Below are 23345 nucleotides of genomic sequence, written 5' to 3' on the forward strand. Positions count from 1 at the left end.
GTGGAAATCTGAGATTATCGACTCCCGCTTCCCATCGAAACCAATTTACCCGACTCATATTAAATGGGGGCCGAAAAGGAAACCCGGAGAAAAGATGGGGGAGCTCTCTAAACCTGAGGCCATAAAACAAGTTAGGAAGATTTAACAGACCTCCGTTGCTACGGACAACCCCCAAAACGTCTGGAGGCGAAGGAAGGCTGAGAAAGTGTGCTCCTTAGAAACAGCTTCTCCAGGGTTGCCAAGGAAGGAGAGTGTCCAGAGAAGGAGTTGCTGGCCATTGCACCACGCCAAACCCAGGGGGCTCCCCAAGGCTGGTCCCTGAGGGCCCTGGGGAAGCCATGTCCATCCCTGAGCTCTCACTGCTGCTGTGCCCAACTCTGGTGGATGGAGCATCTCTGCTGCCTGCACGTAGAGCTGAGATTTCTGATTTACTGGCCTGTCTTTCCTACTGATTGGGAGCTCTCCGAGGGCGGGGCCCCAAGGCTCCAGGGCTGTGTGAGGGATTTGCCACCCAGGAGTGTTGGGTGATGTTGGATGGGGCGGTGGGGGGAGGGGGGGATAAAAGGAGGGAGGGAGGGAGATGGAGAAGAAGAGAGGAGAGAAAAGAAAAGAGAAAAGGATAGGAAGGCAGGTGGGAAGAGGAGGGAGAGAGGAAAAGAAAAGTGGGACAATGAGAGAAAGGGGGAGAGAGAGAAAAATGGGAGAGAGAAAAGGAGGAAGAGGAAAGGAAACAGGAAAAAAAGAGGGGGAGACAGGGAAGAAGAGAGGGAGAGAGAAACCGAGAAAGAGCCTACATGTAGAGAAGGGGAGAGGAAGGAAAGAAAAGATTGAAAAAAGAACAAATAAAGATGAACACAGCAGCCAACACTCTCAAAATCCTGTTTCAGGCCCCCTGAGTGCTTTTTACATGTTTTAGCTCATTCCATGGGGCAGGCAGGCTGCCTGCCCCCCTTCTCCAGATGATGAGACTGAGGTGGGGGAGGTGGTGTGCTTTGCTCAAGGTTGCTCAGCTAGTAAGTGCTAGCCTTGTGATTCCTCTCCAGGGAGCCTGCCTCGTGACATCTGCCCTCCAAGAGGGGGCAAGGAGGCAAGGCAAAGGGACAAGGCAGGGGTACTCACCTCGCCAAGAGCTGGGACACACGCGGAAGGGCCGATGGGGTGACGCCTGCAGGGGAGAAGACAAGGTTGAAGAGCTTCAGCTGTCAGAGTGATGTTCCGCACAAGGCGTGACTTCAGACGCCAGCTTAAGTGGGGAGAAACTTAGAGAGTTGCTGCCAGGGACTTTCTCAACCACAAAAGCTTCTCCGAGGCATGTCTTAGCGCTCTCCTTCTCATAGACCCTTTCTGGGCAAGCTCTGTCCCCAGGTGCTACTACTTGGACAACTACAGAGGAAGAATCTATAGCATCTCAAACCACCAGAGTGGAAACCATCCCCCCACCTATTGTACAGATGGAGAAACTGAGGCCAAATGGCCAGAAAGAAGGTGCTCGGCCCAGGTCACATGACTAGATAGCAGCACAACTGGGACCTGAACTTGGTTTCCTGACTCTTGACATCCATTTCCCTTTTTCTGATGACATCAGTCTGATGTTCCTCCCCTCTCCCCCCAGTTTTAGTTCATGGGGTTCAGGTCGGGCAGGGAGGGGAAGGCACCTCTCAGATCACCTCCTAGGCTCCAGCTAGGGCGTGGAGCAGGGGCATGGGAGAGGCCTGAGCCCCCGACTCAGCTGTATCCCTGGGCACATGGCATCCAACCATTGGTAGGAGACAATAAAGCAGGTGACGAAAAGGTGATAGAACTAAAGGGAGAGACATTTGCAAGAGCCTAATTTTACAAATGGACAGTTAACTTCTATGTCATCCTTCACAGCACACCTGTGTCTTCTCTGTCGAGCCCTGGAAATGACTAGACAAGTCATTGCACCAGCCTGCCAATTCACACTCCTTGGTATATAGGGCAGTAGCTGGGGTGTCCTCGTGCCTCCTGAGAAACATCCCAAGGTCCCCAGAGCCCTGAGCCTCTCTCGGGCCCTCAGCTGGGGGCTCAGAAAGCCAGCTTGCAATTCCATCTCTACCAGCTGGTAGCAATGGGACGCTGGGCAGGTTGCCTATCTCTGGGCCTCAGGTCCCTCCTGTGAAATTGGGAAAACATTCTTTAGCTCCCAAGGGTCTGTGAGGATTAATGAGAAGACGAAAATCATATCCGTCACTGACCCAGTGCTTGTGGTGCGCCAGGTTCTCTCCTAAATACGTTCTTTGGGTTCATTCCTTTAATCCTCGACACTGCCCCATGCTCAGGGCTCTATTCCATTCTGCTGTCACAGACGGAGACATGGAGGCACACAGAGCTCGAGTTGCTCACCCGAGGCCACACAGGCTGTAAGGGGTAGATCTGTGACCTGAACCTCAGTGGTCTGGCTCCAGAGTTTGTCTTTGCAACCAGGACACTGAGGCCCACAGTGACAATCATCACACTAAGAGCAACTCACGTCCCCTTAGAAGTTCAGTGCATGCCAGGCCCTGCGTTCACTGCTGCCAGGCACGATCTCAATTTAGTCTTCGCAGTGGGACATGGCAGGCAGCGGCGTTCTCCCCAGTGGACAGGTGAAGAGGCTGGGGAAGGCCAAGTGCCTTGCTCAAGCCAACAACCTACAGGCATGGGAACTGGGACTTGAACGCCAGGGCTATTTGATTGCCTGGTCCATTTGCTTGATCATCAGAGGAGTTAAATTCTGTTTGTGTCCCAACCCCCCGGGGTGAGCGTGGAGTCCTAACGTCCATTTAGAGAGCTACATCTGGAAGTGAAAAATAGAACAGACAACATCAGCATGATTGCTTACTGTAAGAAGGAACTGTGGAAAGTTTTTATTCCAACTATAGATGTGAAGGTATGTGTTATGTGTGTGTATGTGTGGGTACTGAATGGCAGTGTAAAAAGAGGTTTTTTTTTTTTTACCACGTGTTGTATTCAAAGAAAAGTTGGAACAGCCTAATCCCAAGGGAAGCCCCAGCGCAAATAGGTGCTCCATCAACGCTAATTTCCCTTCTCCGGGTTTGCTGCTCCGGAGAGGGCCCCACATCCTTCACCAGCCTCCCCCAGGACTCGAGAATGAAATGTCTCATTCTGAAGCAGCCGCAGCCTCATTACTGGGGAGAGATCATTGTCGGAGTGTGTCTAATACATACATGACTGAATTAAACACTTTGAATATGTTTTTGTTAATAAATATGTAAATATTCATAAAATCTGAATCTATGGAAACATTCCTGCGGGCTGGGATTCACTTGGCATCCTGTAAATCTGAAGCGAGAGTCTTCGTGCCAACCACCCCCGGCCCCCCCCCCCCCCCCGCCTCCTTCGCTGACCGCTCTGCCAGGCTCCGTGTGCTCCCCGCATTCCAGCTCCCTCGGTGCTCTAACTGCAGGGAGATCTGCCTGTCTTCCCTACCGGGCAGGTCTTCCTCTCCTGCTGTGCAGACAAGGAATGCTCCCCCATTCCCACTGCAGCAACCCCAGGAAGGCTGAGCAAGCCAGAAAAGGCATCCCGGAAGTGCGGGGAGATTTTCCTTTTGCCGATGTGTGATTTTGTTTTCTTTTTTTGGTTGTTGTTATTTTAAGAACTGGTATCACATGTAGCTTTTTCATCCTGAGACACCTGGGGGGACCGAGAATCAAGAAAATGAATGGATTATACATGGGATGATCCCCCCACCTCTTCTTCTTTTCTTCCCAGCTAATGATGGCACAGATCTCACTGAAAATTCCAATGGCATGTGACAACATAAAGCTCTCAGGCTCCTTCCCTTCTTCGGTGCCTGGATGCAGAGGTGAATTCAGTCCCAACTGAGTCAAGGATGAAGACGGGTGCAGAGCTGGGGCAGGGGCTTCCAGGAGCGGAGAGCCTCTCTCTTCCTCTGGTGCTTTTGCTGTGGTCCAGGGCTGCTTCCTGCATATCAGGAAGTGGGAACGTAGGCAACGTCCACTTTGACGGGCAAGGCGGAAGAGTTGGCTTCCCTGGTCATGTCTCAGGTGACAGCCTGGGCTGTCTTTCAGTGATGCCCCAGACATCTGCTTCACCACTTTGGGTGCCACTGGATTTGATGGCTTTCTCCAGATGGCAGTCAGAGCCAGACAGACACATGGAAGGAGCCAACAGAGCCAGGCCAATGTGCTTCGCATGCAGGTCAGGGATGGTCTCATTTGTAGCCATGGCAGTGTCTCTGGATGCAGGTGTGATGCTCCGGACAGGAGCACGGCCTCCACGCCACAGCTTGCCAGCAGGGGCGAAGAAGGTGTGGACTGTGGTCACGAGTCTCCCCATGATGTCAAGTGTTATAGAGCCTGGCAGTGGGTGTGAGAGGGCGCAAGCGTGCTGGCAATCTAGGGGGAGTTGTCTTGCCGCTCATTGTTACCCTGTCACAAACACGGGGCTACAAACACTTGGCAGGTAAACCAATGACTCCATTTTTCACATGAGTCCCAAGCGTGTTTGGGCTGGTGAAGACAAGCACATTCAGCAGCTGCAGCCCCTCGGACAGTTGCGGGATCTGGTGCCTGGGAGATGGAGCTGCACTTCCCACCGATCACAGCTTCCTGTTCTTCGCCTTGTCAGTGTCATTGAACTTGCCGTGACGGGCGAGGTTGCGATCAATGCAGGAGTCACTGAGGTGCCTTACCTCCACGTTGCCAGTGGCAAAAGCAGCCCTAGTGACCCGCGTCTCCAGAGCCAGATCCAGGTAGGTCAGGCTTCCCCAGGTGTCTCTGGGGGATGTGGCCGCACAGGAAATGGGCCAGGCAGCTCTCCAGAGGGGAGGGGCAGAGAGCCTCCTCCACTGACTTCCGAATTTAAAACGCTAAGCCTCTTCTTCCTGCCCAGCTTCCTACGGGTGAAGGGAGAAGGAAGAGCTCAATGGATGGCCAGAGCCTCTGGGATGAGCTCATTCATTCATTCCTTGACTCCCACGTGCCAGGCCTGTGCTAGGAATGGGGTTCCAGTCATCGGCAAAAGCAGTCAGGGTCCCTGCCCTCCTGGACCCTCCTCTTTAGTGGGGAGATGGATGGCAAACAAAAATTACATAAATAAGTACTTAAGTATGCTTATAACGAGGTACAAGGAAGAAAGTGCATGGCAATGAGCATGTGCTCAGCATTCACCTGGGGGTCTTGTTAAAACGCAGATGCTGGGTCTGTCCGTCAAGGAAGCTCCCAGGCGATGCTGTCGCAGCAGGCTCAGAGGCCACGCTCTGAGTAGCGGGAGTTTAGGCCACGGGCCGATAAAAACTGCAATCACTAAAAACGATCACAAGTCTGGGTCCTTAAAAATAAATCTCCATTCCCCAAGTTACAAATTCCAACGCATATGGGGGCCAGGAAGGTGGTATCAGTGAGCAAAGGTCTAATTTCAGTATAAGGAAACTAAAGCAGGATCTCTGTGTGGACGTGCACCCTTCTGTGCGATGGTGTGCGTATGTGACCGTGTGAAGTAACTTGTTCAAGGGCACGCCCGCTTCGCTCATTCAATTCACACACTCAACGAATGTTTATTATGCACCTACTGCGGGCTAGATCTACAACCCAAATCTCAGTATTTGTTAATGTTCCTTCCGAAGAAAGCGTATGTGTAGACGGGGCCAGACCCCAATTCAAACCCCAGCTCCGCTGCAGTGTAGCTGTTCTGCTCCGTGCCCATCACCTTCTCTCTCTAAGCCTTGGTGTCCACATCTGCGAAATGGGGCAGCATCTCATTCCTGGGCACCTGCCAAACAGTGACCGCTCCACGTGCAGCAACTGTTACAAGCTTTCCGTTCCCCTGAGGTCCTTGCTTAAGCCACTGAAATCCGGGAGCCCAGTTTGAATGTTCACACTCTTTTTTTAAACCTCTCACTGGGAGGATGAAGAAGCTAATGATTCTGAAAGCAGCAACCGCTCTTACGATGTCTAAATTGGACCCCGGGGGCCGCTTTCCAGCCATCCCTGTGAGATGAGACAGTATCTAGTAAGATGTTTAGAGGCAGGTCTTTGCTATAAAAGGTGCATGTCTATAAACTGTGTCACCTCATCTTCCTCGTGTGGGTGGTGCAAGTGGCTCCCAGACCAGGGACCGGGACAGTGGGGGAGAGCTCTGTATTTGGAGACCGGAAGCGAGCACCTAATTTTGACTCCCACTGAGTGACCATGTGGCAGTAAGGAGGTCATTTGCTCATCGTGAGGGTGCTCCTGAGGACTGAAAGGAATGAGGCCAGCATATCCCAGAGTGTGTGGACAGAGTGTGAGGGGGTATGTACATCCACACTCTTCTATTTAAATTGCCACAAATTCATTTTAACGCGTATTTGAATCATAACAAGACTATCTGTGGTAACTTTTCGTTTCTGGAGCTGGCCTTAAGTCATCCTTTTAAAAGGAATTCATTGAAAGGGAGTTGATTTAAAGAAAAATGAGTAGCAAGCAACAGTATGACCATATGGCAGAGAAAGTGGCTTGAGAATGTGTGGCGTTTGGAAGCCACCACTGGAAGTGGAAGTCCTGTCCCCACGGCGGGCATCAGGTCATCCGTAACACTCAGTGCCCTCTCTCATAAAGAGGGGATTGGCGATTTCTTTAGCGCTAAACCAGTTCTGTTCCGAGCTGGTAGAGGCCGTTCTGGGTGCCAGCTCCCCAGAAGCCAGCTGATAAAGGCTTAGTGGTGGGAAACGTGGGGATCATCTGAGGTTCCCTGGTAAGGACCCGGGCAGAGCTCCGGGAAGCCCAGCCAGGCTTGGGTGCAATGAGTCAAGATGTGCCAGCCCCAGTCTGGAAGTGGGGAGACTGAGGCCCAGGGCAGAGGAGCTGCAGGGAGCCCGAGGTGCCATGGCAGCCTGGCTTGTTCCACACGGCGGGGGTGTTGCCTCTGTCTCCAAGGAAACACGTAATGAGACTACAGCCTAGGCTTCTGACCAGTTTACCTGCATTTTAATATTTTTAAAAAAGATCTCTAGTCAGCTTGACTTTCTTAGTTCTATAACTTTTTCTCCCTCCTTCCATAAGATGGGATACAATTCAAATCCAATTTTCCCTTGGATGGTGATGAAGGAGAGCTAATATTTCTCAAGTGGTTCCTACAGGTCAGGCACTGTGCTATAAGGCTGTATGGGTCTTTGTCTCTTTTGTTCCCCAGAACAACCCAATGAGGAAGTTATTATCTGTCCTTTACAGATCTGGAAAATGAGGCGGGGGGAAGTAAAGGAAACTTTACCAAGGATTCAAAGACAATATCAACCTGAAGTTAACTATGATTCCTCAAGACTGCTTTGTTTTCACCCACCCATCCATCCGCTGGCCCGCCCCCCCATCCATCCACCCATCCATCTTCCACCCATCCATCCACCTGCCCACCCATCCATCCACCCACCTGTCCATCCATCCATCCACCCATCCATCTTCCACCCATCCATCCACCTGCCCACCCATCCATCCACCTGCCCACCCATCCATCCACCCATCTGTCCATCCCTCTGTCCACCCATCCATCTTCCACCCATCCATCCACCTGCCCACCCAGCCATCCATCCATCCATCCATGCACTCACTCACACGTAAATAATTTTTAGGGATCTCTCATGAGCCAGCCATTGAAGTATGTACTCATTTGGAACAGAAATTTAAATGCATATATAGGAATAAAAAATTGTCCTTGTCTTGGAGGAATTCAGCATCTAAAACAATAAACTCACCTGGGAGCTTTAAAAAATCCGGTTGCCTGGGTCACACTTCCAACCCATCAGATTCTCCAAGGGTGGGATGTGGACATTATAGTAAAAAAATTTTTGTTTAACTTTCCAGGAGATTCCAGTATGTAGCCAGGTGTAAAACCAGCCCTGGAACCTGGTTCTTAGAGTGTGGTCGCTGGCCCAGCGGCATCAGCATACTTAGCACTTGTTAGGAATGCAAATCCTCAGGGTCCTGACCCAAACCTTTATAGAATCAGAAATGTGGGGCGGGGGCGGGGGGTTGTGTGTGTAGGTCGTGTGGCCCATGCTTCCCTGGGGTCCTCCTTGGAGCTGGGTTGCTCAATAGTGACTCTCGGAAGGGCCCCGGAGGAGGGAGACATGGAGGTCAGGCAGGAAGAGCAGCCGGTCTGGCTGGCACTTGAGGCCACAGCTAGGGTGGAATGTCCCCTACAGATCCCCAGAGCTCACGCCCATGTCAAGAGAAAGGAGTGTGTGTGTGTGTGTGTGTGTATGTGTGTGTGTTTAACCTGACCCCTGGGCCCCGCCTGCTTAAATTTGGGAGCCCCCTCTCTCTGCCCCAGTGCTTCCACCCGTGCAGCCTCAGCCTGCGCAGACCACTTGCTCCAGGCAGGTGGAAAGGGCACGGCAGTTCCAAGTCACAATAAGGAGAGAGGTGGTGTCTGGGGGGCCACTGCTGTCGGGGAAGGACACTTGGGATCTGGAGACTCCCTGGAGCCTGATGGAAATTGATGATGGAACCAAAGCCAGAGCGCCTGGGTGTGGTTCCTGGCCCTGCCACTAGGCTGCGCGACTTTGAGCTTGTTACTGAACTCCACCACGCCTCAACTTCCGCACCTGTGAAATGGGCTCATTGTCTAATAGGAGTGTGGTGATTATCCGAGAAACAGCACAGGGGACTGATAGGAGAACAGACCCTGGAGTCAGACTGCCTATGTTCTATTTTGGCTGTCACTTAACTGCGCCATCTTGATCAAGCTGCATAACTTCTCTGTGCCACAGCTTCCTCACATGTAAGAGGAGGTTAATGACTGTACCCACTTCTTAGATTTGTGGGGGTTGAATGAGCTCAGATGTCAGTGTGGCTAGTGCTCGCTTTAATGGTGATGGAGGAGGAGCAGAATTAATCTAGATGTACACTGCTTTGAACAGTGCCTGGCATAGTGTGCACTTGCAAAAATTAAAGACACAAGGCAGGGACGCCCCTGAGGGACAGCTGCCCCCGGGCTCCCGCCAGTGGCGGTGAAGCAGAAACGTGGGCTCGCTCTTTCTAAAGCAGTCAGCATTTCATGGGAAACTAGAAATGGATTTATACCCAAACTGTCCCAATTTTTACAACTTTTATTTAAAACATAGTGCAATCCAGTCCTGGCCGGGGAGCTCAGTTGGTTAGCGTGCCGCCCCCATGCACCAAGGCTGCGGGTTTGATCTCTGGTCAGGGCACAGACAAGGATCAACGACTAAGTGCAAAAATACGTGGAACAACAAATTGATGTGCCTCTCTCTCTCATCAATTTAAAAAATAGTGTAATCCAAACAAAGGTGCACCTGAGAGTACGACGTGGCTGTGAGCTACCCGTTTGCTACCATCCATGGCTTTGAACTCACTGTGGTTATTAGATTCAGAGGACAATAACATGGGGTTTTAAGTTGAACTGTTGCGCCATGTCCCTGAGGTGGGCCAGGCACTTTGCAGAACATTACCTCATTTAATCCTTGTGATAAGCACCCTGTGAAGTTGGTCATGCCTTTTTGGTCATTTGACAGGTGAGAAATTGAGGCACAGAAAGGTCCAACAACTTGCCCAGGATCACTGGGCTGGGTGTGGGGGCGGGGGAGCCGGGACTCGGACTTGGATCCTCCTCACTCGGCGGTCTACGCCCTGTCCTAGCTCTGCTGGCTCTGAAACGAAGACAATCCTAAGGTGACCTGTGCCTCTCTAGAAAGAAAAGGATGACCGGCTTTGAACAGGGCTCAATACACCTTCTCAAATTCTCAAAGAGCCCAGGGCGGTTTACACACATGCTCCCAAGTGCCCAGGTATGTTCTCCGCCATGCAGTTTGGGCATGGGGGCCTGGCCCTTCTTGGTGGCACTTAGAGAGGAGTTGCTCCAGCTTTATTACCAGCAGGTAAAGGAAGTGTCACTGTCTTGGTCACATCAGTAATTAGTTCCAGAAGCCTGCAGTTGCTTAAAAGCAAATTCCTTGTGATGTTATATGCGACTAGACACACGTCTCTGGTTTCCCATGACAGTGGCGTAGCATTTGTACCCCACGAGCTGGCATCAAACACAGATCGGGAAGGAGAGACAGCCGGTGGTCCCAGGATACCAGCAGCAAATCCCAAAGCTGCCCCAGGAAAGGGTTAAGCCCAGTGGTTAAACAGAACAGCTTAATGCCTTTTGTTAACTCCAGCTCTACCAGGAAGGCTGACAGATCCCAAACAAGCAAACAATAGCTGGAATTGTTCTGGTGAAAACTAGTCCAGCTGCATCATTTGCCAATAATTTTAAAAACCAGCTTAACTCTCCTCTGCTTCCTTGACTTTAACCCAACCTGAAAGCAAAAGGCAGACGAGTTCTTGTCCCAACATCAACCCCCTTCAAACAAGACGCCTGCTTGGATGCCGAGATGGCAAGAGAGCGATGAGGGACAGAGCAGAGACCCAGGGCCTAACCTGGGACACGCCCGAAGCTGGGTCTCATCTGTGGAGGTGTCAGCGTTTCTTGGAACTGGAGACCAAGACAGAAGTTCAGAACACCGAAGAGCACACTTTCGCCTCGGATGACTAGACAAAACTTCAACGTGTGCTCAAGTTTTGGTCCAGGGGCAACACTCTAACCGGCTGGAGGAGAAATCCTCACAACGACGAGTAGTACTCTGGAAAGGATGGGTGTCTGAGGAGGTTAGCCCCTTACTGATTCCGTGGGGTAAGCAGGGACCGTCTCCGGTCCACCGTAACGCACGCCAGAGGGCCTACCTTCTCTGTCACTCAGAGTGCGGACATCGGCGTCAGCAGTAAGCTTCAGTTTACCCAGACAGGTGCTGTTTACAGTGAGGCTGGGTGAGATCACTAGTTCTAGCATTTCCTTGTACCTGAAAAAAAACAAAGGAAAACATAATCTATTCATTAATTATGCATGTTTACTAATGATTCCTATTTCTTTGCCTGAGTATAAATATGAAAGCTGATTACCTAAACCCAGCCGTCTTATAAATGCTACATAATAAAAATTCACTAAACTTTTCATGAATTGAAATGAAGTACTTCCTCCCCTCCGGAGAATACGCCCACTTGATTAAAATTTTCCCCTCCTTCCTACTGTATTTTGCCATTAGAAAAATTACATTTTGGTCTCTTTTAAATGTCATCTGAATGAGCTGAAGTGGGCCAGGGAGTCTTCCCAGGAGAGGAAGGGAGAAACAGGTAAAGAGAGAGCATTTGAATTTAGATTTCCAAAAGCCAGAGGCATGGGGAGAAGTCAGGGTTGACTGCAGTTAAGAGGAAAGGGGAGGCCATGTTACCTGGTGTGACTTCAGAAAGGCTCAGAAGGCGTTACTGATATTAACCCTTGAGGCAGCAAAACTCACAGCCCATCACCGTGGTCCGTCCCAAGAAAGAAGCCACTAGCTCCTGAATTACTCATGATTTTGATAAAATGTTATGGGGGCAGGGAAGGACAAGAATAATTCTCCTGGGTCATTTTCAATTTTTTATTGAAAAGTTCTCCCACTCTTGCACTATGTCCATACTTATTCCTCCTCAATTCCTACCCACTGTGGTTAGGAAATGAGGTTTCCGGTTAATGCACACAACATCGGACATGGCAGTTTGTAGAGGACTAAACTACAACCAGCATCATTAGACACCGATTCCAATGGTCCTCACAGAAAGGCTGTTTGCTGACGGCATGGCATCCAAGATCAAGACCCGCTCTCATTGTGTTAACAAACACAACACACTGATTGATAGCAAAGTGGTTATGAACTCAGATTACATTGTGAAAAGGTTGTGCATTCAAATTCCAAGGTCACTACCTGGTACCTTGAGCAAGTTACCAAACTGCTTTAAGTCAAAAGTGTTCTCATCTGGACAGAGGGGATCATCAAAGTACCTCCCTGACAAGGTCATGGTGAGATGGAAAGACGTGACACATGTCAACAAAGGGCTCAGGTGGTAGCAACCTACATGCCCACTCTCTACCACAGGAATGAATATCTAGGCAGTAAGCTCACATAATGGAATACAATATAGCAGCGAAAAAGACCGAATGAAGTCCCACACAGCGCAACAGACAGACTGCCAAGCAAAGTACTGGGCGAAGAGGCAGAAGGGTGCCCCAGGTATGATGTCACTTCTGTGCAGCCAAAATACACAAACCAATATTATACACTGTTTAGGGATGCAGACACACAAAGTAAAATAGTAGGTATAGGAACGATAAACACCAATTTCAGGACAATGGTTAACTCTGGGAATAGCAGGGGGCTGTTATTTGGGAAGTGGTACCCTGGGGGTTGCAACTGTGTGCAGAACATTTTAGTTCAGGGGCTGACATTGACTATGGCCCATACAAACCCAGCCTGCCGTCTGTTTTTGTGTGAACCGTGAGTTAAGAATGGGTTTTACATTTTTAAATGGTTGGAAAAAAAATCAAAGGAATTACATTTCATGATGTGAAAATTATGTAAAATTCCAATTTCAGTGTCCTTAAGTAATATCTTTTTTGGGACGCAGCTCTGTTCATCGGTTTACTGAATTGTCCATCGCTACTTTCATGCTGCAACTTCTGGGTAATTGTGACAGAGACCCACAAAGCTGAAAATATTTAATACCTGGCAGAAAAGACTTGGCAACCCCAGTTTTAGCCTGTCAACAGGGCGATGGGCAGACTACTGCTGTGTGGTTACTGTATATCTCTGAAACACTTAGGTTTTAAAAAAGAAAGAAATCATTATTCTAGGACTTACCCACTGCAAGTACTTTTTATATACTTTTTAATCTGATGAGGGAATTCCACACAAATCAGCTTCTACTGCTTATATATATTAGCTGACATGCATTTGGTTCCTAAATCTTCAGGTATACATGAGTGCTGTGTGTCTGTTTTCTTTTTTACTTTTTTAAATCCTAGCCTGTGGGTATGTTTATTGATTTTAGAGAGGAAGGGGCAGAGAGAGACAGACAGACATACATTGATGTGAGAGACAAACATCGATCGGTTGTCTCTTGTACGCACCCCAGCCAAGATGGGACCGCCAACCTAGGTATGTGCCCTGACCAGGGATCAAAACTGCAACCTTTCAGCGTATGGGATGACACTCCAGCCAACTGAGCCGTCTGGCCAGGGCTGCCTGTGCTCTTTTTCCCCTAAAGCCACGGACACTCCAGGATAGAGGCCTAGGAGTCTCGTTCTTTCAATACATCAAACGTATTGCATGGAGCTCAGCAAATGACAGACATTGAACCTGTTGTCTGACTATAGGTCCCAGAAATGTGCATCCTGTCCATGCATTCCCTTCATCCTCTTGGATGTATGCAAATAACTCAAGGTTAAAAAAGAAACAATGACGTAAAAACATAGCACTGGTCTCTAAATATCCAGATGGCTGTGAGTATGGGTATTAGAGGCAGCAAAATGAACTATCTTTCTGCATCCTCAGGGTTTAAAAATATTTAAAGTCATTGCCAACGTTTTAAAATAAAGCCATTTCACATAAAAACCTAGATTTTCAGCTTCTCTTGCAAATGGAAGAACAACAATTACCTGGAGCTAAGTAGTGGCAGACCAGCTTAATCAAAGCCTACTCCAGCTTGCCACAGTTCTCAGCCCTCCCTAGTGCCTTACATTTGACCGTCCTTTTCCGTCTGCATTTCCTCCTGGTCTCTATAGGCCTTTACATCTGAGATCCATCCTCCTGTATCATTGGAAAAGTCTGACAAGGAAAGAAACAGCAATGTGACTTTTGGCCTCAGTCACATAGCTTATTTATTTTCCTGAGTGTTGCTGTCATCCTCAAGAGCTCTTACCACATCCAAACAGCATTTGTTGACATTACAGCAGAGCAGGAATGTGTTTGTGAGTTTTCGCTCTGGGACAGAGTATTGCTCCTAAAGCTTTTGGTGTATTCACCCCTTGCCTAATATCCTTGCAGGCCAAGCAGCGTGGAAATCATCTGTATTTCCCCCACAGCACCTGACCCAGAATCTTGTTCATTCTGGCATCAGACTGACATCTGTTGGGAGATGGGAGGAAGGAAGGTACGGAAGGGGACTAGGAAGGAGGGAGGGAGGGAATCTACAATGGAGTGATTCGCTTCTTTCAACATGATTTTTAAAAAATTCCTGTTTATCCTCATTTTTCCACCCCACCCTAGACAATGACGCTAATGTATTAAATATGTCTCCTTAAACGATGTCACATTGTTTTATGTATGATGCATTTTAACTTACATGAATAGTGTTGTGTATGAGATCTCATTGTTTATTAGACTTTTTCCCCCAGTCTGCACTATGATTTTAAAATGTATACATATTGCTGGATGATTATCTAGCCTGGGGCTACAATTCCATACTGGGCACCGCTCTGTTGTATTTACGCATCGCCCTAAGGATGAACATCTAGGAAGCCTCCATCTCTGAGTCACCATAAACAATGCTGTAGTGAACATCTTCACTGAAATAGAGTGAATATTTAAAAATATTAAAAACATAAAATAAAAAAACATATTTATGTATATGTTAGCGGACTGCTCTTTGTAACTCCTGTGCTATTCCAGATTCCCACCAGAAGTACATAAGCATTCTAGTTTCATAAATTCTTGCTAACACTTGGCATTGTCCACTTTTCTAATTTTTGCCACGCTGATGGGTGGAAAATGATATCTCTTAGTTGTTTTAATTTGCATTTCTATGATTACTAGTGAGTTTAAGCATATATTCACATAATTATGGGGCACATGAGCTTCTGAGAACTGTCTATTTATATCTTTTATCCTTGCCCATTTTTCTACTGGATTTCCTTTTGTTTTTGTCTTTTTGTTTTCTTGTTGGTTTGCTGACATGCCTTGTAGAATTTAGGTATTGGTTCATTGTTGGTTTTAGATGCTGTAAGCTTTTCTTAATCTTTCATATTCTGTTTTCTTTATTTATAGTGTCTCATAGAATAAAAAAATTCTTCCATATTTGTCCAGTAAGCTACTTTTTCCTAAGTGTAAAAATTCTTTCCCTAACCCTGGGACATGAAGTTTGTCCACATTTTAAGCTATTGACTTTGAATTTTAAACTTTCATATTTAAGTCTTTACTTCATCTGAAGTCTTCCACTTAGTGTGATTTAAAGTTGCATTTTCCTCCAATATTGGAGAAAATGAAAATAAGCCAATCTTCCTAAAATGTATTAAGCTGTCTAACTGAGTTTACCCCCCCAGATATGCTGGCATAGTTTGTATTTTTGGTTCCATCTCATTACACAATCAAAAATAAAAGCTAGAAAACATTGTTTTAAGGTATTGGAGGACAACTAAGGCAGGGTCTGAGGGCCTGAATTCCCAGAGGGATGAGAAATGGACCGAATTAAGCCTGACCTCTATCACTTTTCCTTGCAAGACATTTGCCAATTTATAAACACAGAGGAAAAACTTAAGGGCTTTGAGTTTTCTAGTCTCATTAGGCTGGGGGCACAAAACTAGGAGTTCAGGGCTACTCACCTGAGGCAGCTAGCAAAGATCCTAGAGATACGCAAACAATAGAGAAGTGAGCCTACTGTTGTTGACAGCCACTACCTTTGAGGCATTTGCTGATACCTAAGCTGGGCGGGGTGAGAGGCAGAGAAGCCAAGCAGGAAGGGGGAACTGAGAAGGCAGAAACGAAGCACAGCCTTTGGCAACAGCCCAGGACTATGGAGGCAAATTTTAGAGTTCATGGCTCATCAAGGATGAGAGGCCTTGGTAAACACACCCGGCTTTTATTTCTTAATTTTTTTAAATTTTGTTTTTCAATTATAGTTTAACACACACAAGGCTTTTAACTGACACCCCTGCAGGGTTACTCCCTTGGAGTGAGGGCAAACCAAACAGATCCTGCCTTGAGTCATCCTAATCCTGTATTGGATCAAAGTGATTTGTCACCTGCCAGAAGAAAAGTAATTTTTCTCTGAGGGAAGACGTCATCTTCCAGAGTCTCCATAATTTTTTATACACAGTGTTTAGCATTTCATAAAAAATGACCAGACATGCAAGCTGACAAGACCAAATGATCAAAAACCAAGACAAAGATGCAAACCCATGTAAGATTCAGGTACTGGGATTATCAAACATGGACTCTCCAACAACTTTGATAATATGATCACGAACATAGATTTAAGTTGTAGAATGCTACTGGAGAACTAAAATATTTTTTAAAAAAATCTAATGGAAATTCTAAAACTGAAAATACAATAATTGAAATTCAGAACTCCATAGGGCAGACTGGTCGTGGAAGAAGACAAAAAATTAATGAACTGGAAGATAAGTCAGTAGACAAATCTCAGGAAGAAGGTTGGAAAACATGTTTTTAAAAAACATAAAAGCAACATGGGACACGGAGAAAAGGCCTAACAGACATGTCATAGAGGCCACAGAAGGTGAGAAGAGAGCAAGTCAGAAACAATATTTAATGAGAAACTGACGGAAACATTTCCAAGACTGATGAAAGATATCAAACTAATGAGATAAAAAAGTTCTTTGAGTCCCAAGCAGGGTAAACACAGAGAAAAACACCCCTGGGCATGTATGTCATAGTCAAACTGCTCATGTGTGAGAATATATTAATCTTAAAAGTAGCCAGAGGAGAAATAAAAGACAAGTTAACTTAAAAGAAGGAGCATATGATAAGACTTCTCATCAGAAATGATGGAGATATACATACATATATATATATACACATACATATATGTATATATATATATGTATGTATATATATCAGAAATGATATATATCATTCTCATCATAAATGATGGAGATATACATACATATATACACATATGTATACACATGTGTATATGTGTGTGTGTGTGTGTGTGTGTGTGTGTGTATGAATCTCATTAGCCAATGTAGAATTCTATGCCAGCAAGAAAATCCTTCAAGATGAAACAAACCAATTTTAGGATAATTTGCCACCAGTAGACCTATACTACAAAAGAATGCTCTGGAAGCATGAAAAGTCAGCAAGGAATGGAGAACAACATAAAGGGGTAAACATGTGAGCAGGTAGGGGATAAACAAAGGTAACTTGTTCTAAGGATCTTGCATTTTTCTGGATGTGGTAAAAGTACTAAGTTATAGTGAACTTTGAGATTTACCAAGGATGCATGCTATAATGTTAGGGGATAATAATTTAAAATTTCTACTAACAAGCTAATAGAGGAGAAAGTGAAGTAATAAAAATATTTGATGAATCCAAAAGAAGGTAGAGAAAAAAAAACTTAGAGAGATGAAACAAATTGAAAAGAGTAAAATGATAAATTTAAACTCTTAAGTTTTCAGTAATTGTATTAAATGCAAACACTTAATACACATTTACATTACATTACAATAATTACATGAAATGTAAACAGAATAAATTAAAAGACAAAGGTTATAAGACTAGCTTTTAAAAAACTGACTACATGATTATTATGAGATCCTTTTAAATATAAAGAGGCACAAAGATTCAAAGCAATATATTGCAAAAATCCATGTGATGCAAATACTAATTAAAAGAAAGCAGAAATCGTTTCAAATTGACTTGCAAATAAAAACCATTATAGAGATTGAGGAACATACAGTAATGATAAAAGAATCAGTCACCAAGATATAACAACTAAAAAGTTTGTCCTTAAAAGCAAAAAAAAGTTTGTCCTTCCCCATATTAATTTGCATGGTGATTGACTCCAAAGGAAATAAAGCCAGTTGCCTGAGTCTAGATCTTTGGTAGGCAATGCAAGGTCTAAAATTCAAACATACCTGTAACAACTCAAACACATCATCCTTCGGGGGCAAAGAAATAACTATCACTAACAAAGCTGAAGCAATAGAAATGTTACACTCACAGAGTAGTCAGGACCTTAATTTCAGACCCTGACAATTGTTCCCCCCTGCATAGGTTAGGAGGCACTGCTCTCTTGCAAGAAGCAAACCATTCACCCGAAGTATAGCAATGTGCACAGAGTGAGAAAAACCCTTCCAAAAATTCTAATCACAGCTCTCATTTCCCAGGCACCTATTACATGCCAGGCAATTTTCTTGATTACTTGTACATGATCTCCTTTAATTCTCTCAGCCACCCTGGGAGGTATAATTACCCACCCTCTATTTCCCAACAGGCCAACTAAACACAGGTTTAGGTCTGAACAAAGCATCGACACCAAGGAAATGCGAATCATTCCTATCTAGTGAACGGATCCAGTTCTGCCATGAAAATCTAAAAGGATGCTTTTTAAATTTCAGCACAGGGTGAGTTTTTATGTTTGTGTTCTATGGGTCATACTGTTTTATTATTGAATTACATGGGGCAGTGGAGGAGGGAGGCTGATCTCTTCGGTGTTTTGAGGCCTCTGAAGGTCTAAACCTGGCTCTGATTATACTGCTCACTTTACAGATAATAGAAATAAAAATAACACTTAAAAAGCACTTACTCTGGAGCCAAGAGCTCTTTGCATATATTGGCCCATTTAATCCTAAGAGGCTGGTAGAGATGAGGAGACTGAGGTTCAGAGAGTGGCCGGTGGTTAGAGCTGGAGCCAGAATTCACCACCAGGTGCTCTGGTTCTGGGGCCTGAGATCTGAACCACAGCTTGCAGGTAAAACTGGTAAGTATTTGAACCCAGGGCACATCCAACTCCAATGTGTCCACTAAGCCACCGGTCAATGCAATGGCTCTGTCATCTGGGTCTCAGGTCCTAGCTTTGTCTTACCAGCTGTGTGACCTTGGGCAAGTTATTTCACTTCTCTGAGCCTCATCTATGAGGATGGAGAAAAGAGCAGCGCCCTTCCTGGCAGGTAAGTGAGAGAAGGCATGAGTGAGTCGGTGCTCCTCAAAGGGCAGCCACCACTGACATTATTTGCGTTCGCCCAGACAAAAGCTTGACACGTACATTCCAGGCGGACACTGGGAACTGCCATGAAGATTGTCTGACAACCACTAGTTCCTACTGTGACCTGATGGACAAAGTTGAGTTCTCATATAATTTAGGGGGCGGCTTCCGTCCAGTCTCCCCCTTCTCCCCTCCACACAATTACCTGAAATAGGAGACCATCTGATCCTCTTTGCAGGGGAGGGAGCAGGGAAATCAGACAGTCTAACAGATCTGGGGGGAGGACAAGGACTTAGCGGCTCTTTCAAGAAGGCAGAGAAAGGAAGCAAAGGCACGGGATTCATTTACAAAAAAAGTTTCTTCCCTTGAGCTGCGTGGTTACCCACCCCGATACCCCTTCTGCTTCAGGACCCGGCCCAGAGGAACAGAGGGAAAGAGGCATCCGCAAGCCCCGCCCTCTGGCCTTTCCCTTGGCCGGCTGCTGCCAGCGGCTTGCACCATTTGTTACCCTTGTCACCACCCCTGTCCCCAGGGACGGAGAAGCACTGGGGGAGTGTGAGGCTGCTGGAGGAGCCTGAGAGATGACAGCTGGAAGGTGGGGGGTGGGGGCGACTTCAAAGGCTGGGAGGGATCAAAAGCAGATGGAGGCTCCCAGGCGGGTGGGCGGCTCACCTTTCCACACCCCCCTGAGCGCACTGGCTACCTTGGCTGAGAACAGTGGCCCTGCCTGCTGGATGGAGAGGACAGATGGCCAGTTGGCCAACGGGGCTGGAGAGAGGACCAACTCCTAGCATCCTTCAAGGGCTTAGAAATCCAAACCTGCCAGCAGCAATCACAGGCTTCTGGATAGACAGCAGCTGTGGCCCAAACCTGGCCATTCTGGCCGCCTCCACCAACCCCATTTGATTTCAATTCTAAATACATCTGCTAAGTGCAAACGGGTTTCCCCCCGTCTCAGGGGGAGAGATGCTCACACCAAAAGCCCAGGATCGTCCCCCTCCTCCCTCTCCTTCGACTTTCAGACTCAATCCATCACTGGGTGTCATCAAGTTTGCCTCCTAAACATCCATGGAACCCGCCGGCTGCTCTCCCTGTCCCTGGCCCTCGCTCAGGGCCACGCCACCGCCCTCTGTGCCCTGTACAACTACTGTGACCTCTGCACCCATCTCCCTGGGGCCGCTGTGGCCTCCCTCCATTCGTTCTCCCCACAGTGGCCCGGGGGACTTCTGATGACATAAATGACCCTGCCCCCTCACCTCATCCTTGCTTATAACCTCCAGTCGCTTTCTATTGTTCTTAGAATGAAGCCACGACTTCTGAACACAGCCTTGATGTGTTTTCCTTCATTCAATGTCTCAGTCCAGCGCACTTGGATTTGCACATGCTTTTCCCTCTGCCTGGAACACCATTCCCTCCTGTTCACCCTTCCGGGGACTCAGCCCTAGTATGATTTCCCCAGGCCCTCCCTGAGTAGGGTCCAATCCCCTACAGCAGCTTCCACGGGCCCACCTCCCACCCTTTACAAGGCAGCCACTATAACCATTTTTACAGGTGTCTGTAAGTTATTTAATTGCCATCTGTCTTCCCCACCAGACTGTAAGTCACCTGATGAAAGGAATTGTGTCTGTTCTGTCCACCATTACATCCCCAAAATGCTCTGCAGGGCCCGACCCTTAAGGGCTGTTTGATAAGTATTTCTGATATAACGGATGAATGTGCTGTATGGATAAATGTATTCATTCAACCAATATTTACCAAGTGCCTGCTATTTGTGCTACTCACTGCCATCGTCACCATCCCAGATGTGACACTCACTTACACTCCTGCCTGGCCCATCTAGGCATGAGTTTGAGACCCTCTGGTGTATTCTTCCCGGCATTAGCACTGAATATAGGGCATGATCAGAAGTACATGAATGTTGGATGCTACTGTCCCCGGGCCACCCCAGAAGGGAGAAGTTGTCCAAAAGCTCCTGTACATTTGACACACGGTGCTTGTTAACTGTGGTCATTGCGCTATGATGCTCTGCCTGGCTGTCATGTACGGGGCAGTCCTGCTTCCCCCCCACCCCCAGGTTTATTTTTTCCAGCTTTATTGAAGAATAAGCAACATACTGTAAGTTTAAGGTGCACAATGAGATGATTTGATATATGTATATATTGCAAAATGATCTCAGAGGTTGAGCGAAGAAAGCAGGAGGAGAAAGCGAAAATGTCCCGAGCCATGGTCTCGAGAAGCAAGTCATCGCTTAAGAAGGAGCATGGCAGGAGCCGTGGGTCACTGGGTCTTGGCCTGGTGGGTCTTGTGGCAACAGCATCCTTTCTTTTTTGGAGGAGCTGCCTTTCCCCAACTCTCAGTCCATGTGGCTTGGGTGGGACTGACCCTGAACCTGGCAATTAGCATCTCCCATCCCTTGGTCTAGAGCCATTGGCTCAGGGGTGGTGCTCATGAGCCAACGGGGGCCAATGAGAGGCCCAGGATAAACTGGAGAAGAGATGCTCTCTCCCACCGGACATGATCTTGGAAGGTGTGTATCAGGAACTGCAGGAAAAGGTAGACACAGCCTACCTTTGAGTAGCACAGTCTTAGAAGACTGTGACCCTCATTATGATAACACGTGAACTACATCTTTAGAGTTCATTGCGAAAGCTACAGTAGGAAATTCAGGGGCGGCTGTTACTGTGGCCGACTCGAATATCCACAGAGAGGACTTCACATGCTACGATGGTGTGATCCGCAAGCCTTTCCTCCCGCTCATATCTTCATCTCTGCCACCCCATCTCCCTTACAATGAGGAAGGCATCACCTAATAGAAGTTGTGAGGGCAGGGCTGGGATACACAGGGCACCATCTCCCCAGATGAACAAGGTGCTTTCAGTCTCTTCTCCAAAGACTATGACTATGAAGAAGGCAGATAAATTAGGGACACAGTTGATGCTAAATTCGCTCACTAATTCATTCACTGAGTCTCGTTGCCAAGCACTTAGAATCATTGATTCTATTCATATTTTTTTGACTAACTTATTTCACTTTTTTTTTGAAGGCCAGCGGCTGTCCCAGGCACTGGGGATACGGTGTCAAATCAACAGACAAGTTCTCAGCTCTCATGAAGCCGACATTCTAGAGTGGGCCTTGCTCTCCAGTCTAAGGTGGTACTCGTCAGCGGGTGACCCCAGAGAGCTGGGATATAGGCAGCCTGGTTGCACAGCTGTGCCTCCTCCAGCTGAGAAAATAACGGTATCACCTTTTCTTTCTTAAGATAAAAATGGAATCACCCAGGCCATATCTCAAAACGTTTGTAAATAAATATAAACCCTTTAGATAAAATTAAAGTTGCCTTTGGCCACAAAATCCCGCCAGCTGTGTACACAGTTACTGACAGGATGGCTAGCTCCGAGGACTTTCCACTGGTCCTCACCACACACACTCACATCCTTCTGCACAGTATTTCATCAATGTGTTCTAATCAGCGTCACTGATCTGCGCATCCTCTTCTAAAACTTTTTTCACACCGTTCATAAAATACCTTGGTGTTCTTTTCATGTCATGGCGCAGATCCAGCTTATTCTTTTTCGCTGCTGCCCGGAGTTCCCAGGTCTGTCTGCACCCCCGTTCCTTTCAGCCAGTCCTTGGCGCTCTCAGGTTTTATTATTATTATTCTAACTAGTGCCGCACTGCCTGGGACAGGCCTACTCGGGTGCACATGCATGAACCTCTCCAGGGTTGATGTCCCAAAGTAAAACTGTCGGGGCTGCCATTCGGAATTGTAAAGGACATTGTCAGAGTGGCTGATCCAATGTATGTTCCCAGTGGCCTTGTCCCGCCCTCCCGCTTGCACTGTTTCTCTTCCTGATCCGATGGCTTTTATCCAACACTCTGCCAGGAGGACACGGCCGATACTTTAGCACGCCTCCGCAGCAGGCTACTTCTCAGCGCCCCATCTAGAGCTGCCCGAAAGGAGAGCCAGCCCGGGTCTAGAACCTTAGCCCCAGACTGAGCTCTGCCACTCAGGCTTGAGAAAGTCTCCTCATGGGAACTCGGTGCAGAACAAACCGGTTGATGGGAGGCTTTTAGTTCGCGTCCCTCATTCCCCACAGCATGTAAAACAAGGGCCCTTTGTTTTGGCTAATCCAGTTTTGCTGTCCGTGGGATTCCTTTTTAAACTTTTATTTTCATTTCATTAAAGATTCACAGGAAGTTATAAAAAACAGTACAGAGGGGTCTTGGGTACCCTCCACTCAGTCGCCCCACCCCCGTGATTACATCTTACATAGCTATAGCACATATCAAAACCCGGAAACTGACATCAGTGCAACGTGTGTCTGTGTGTAGCTCGGTGTCATTTTATCACGTGCGGGTCTGTGTAACCGCCACTGCCATCGAGACAGAGAACTAGTCCGTCGCCACAAAGATCCCCTTTGTGCTGTCCCTTCATGGACACACCCACCCTTGTCCCCACCCCCCTCCACCTCTGACCCCTGGCAATCACTAATCCATTCTCCGGCTCTGAGATGTCATCTTGAGGACGTTATAGAAATGGAATCATACAGTAGACAACCTCCT

At 47.2% G+C, this 23345-nt stretch overlaps 1 protein-coding gene across 1 annotated transcript in view; it reads right to left on the reverse strand.

Moving 5' to 3' along the window:
- Window positions 1–23345, reverse strand: part of EYA2 (EYA transcriptional coactivator and phosphatase 2) — a 208769-nt gene that overhangs the window by 127049 nt on the left and 58375 nt on the right. The window contains exons 2-3 of the mRNA XM_054573645.1: window positions 10710–10825; window positions 1120–1165 (exon numbers count right to left, since the gene is read on the reverse strand). Of these exons, the coding sequence (XP_054429620.1) occupies window positions 1120–1165; window positions 10710–10815 (152 nt within the window). The 5' untranslated portion in view covers window positions 10816–10825. The remainder of the gene's footprint in view (window positions 1–1119; window positions 1166–10709; window positions 10826–23345) is intronic.

This window comes from Pteronotus mesoamericanus, unplaced genomic scaffold (genome assembly GCF_021234165.1).
Source record: "Pteronotus mesoamericanus isolate MK-2021 breed Mesoamerican mustached bat unplaced genomic scaffold, CSHL_Meso_final contig_25, whole genome shotgun sequence".
NCBI classification, from domain to species: domain Eukaryota; kingdom Metazoa; phylum Chordata; class Mammalia; order Chiroptera; family Mormoopidae; genus Pteronotus; species Pteronotus mesoamericanus.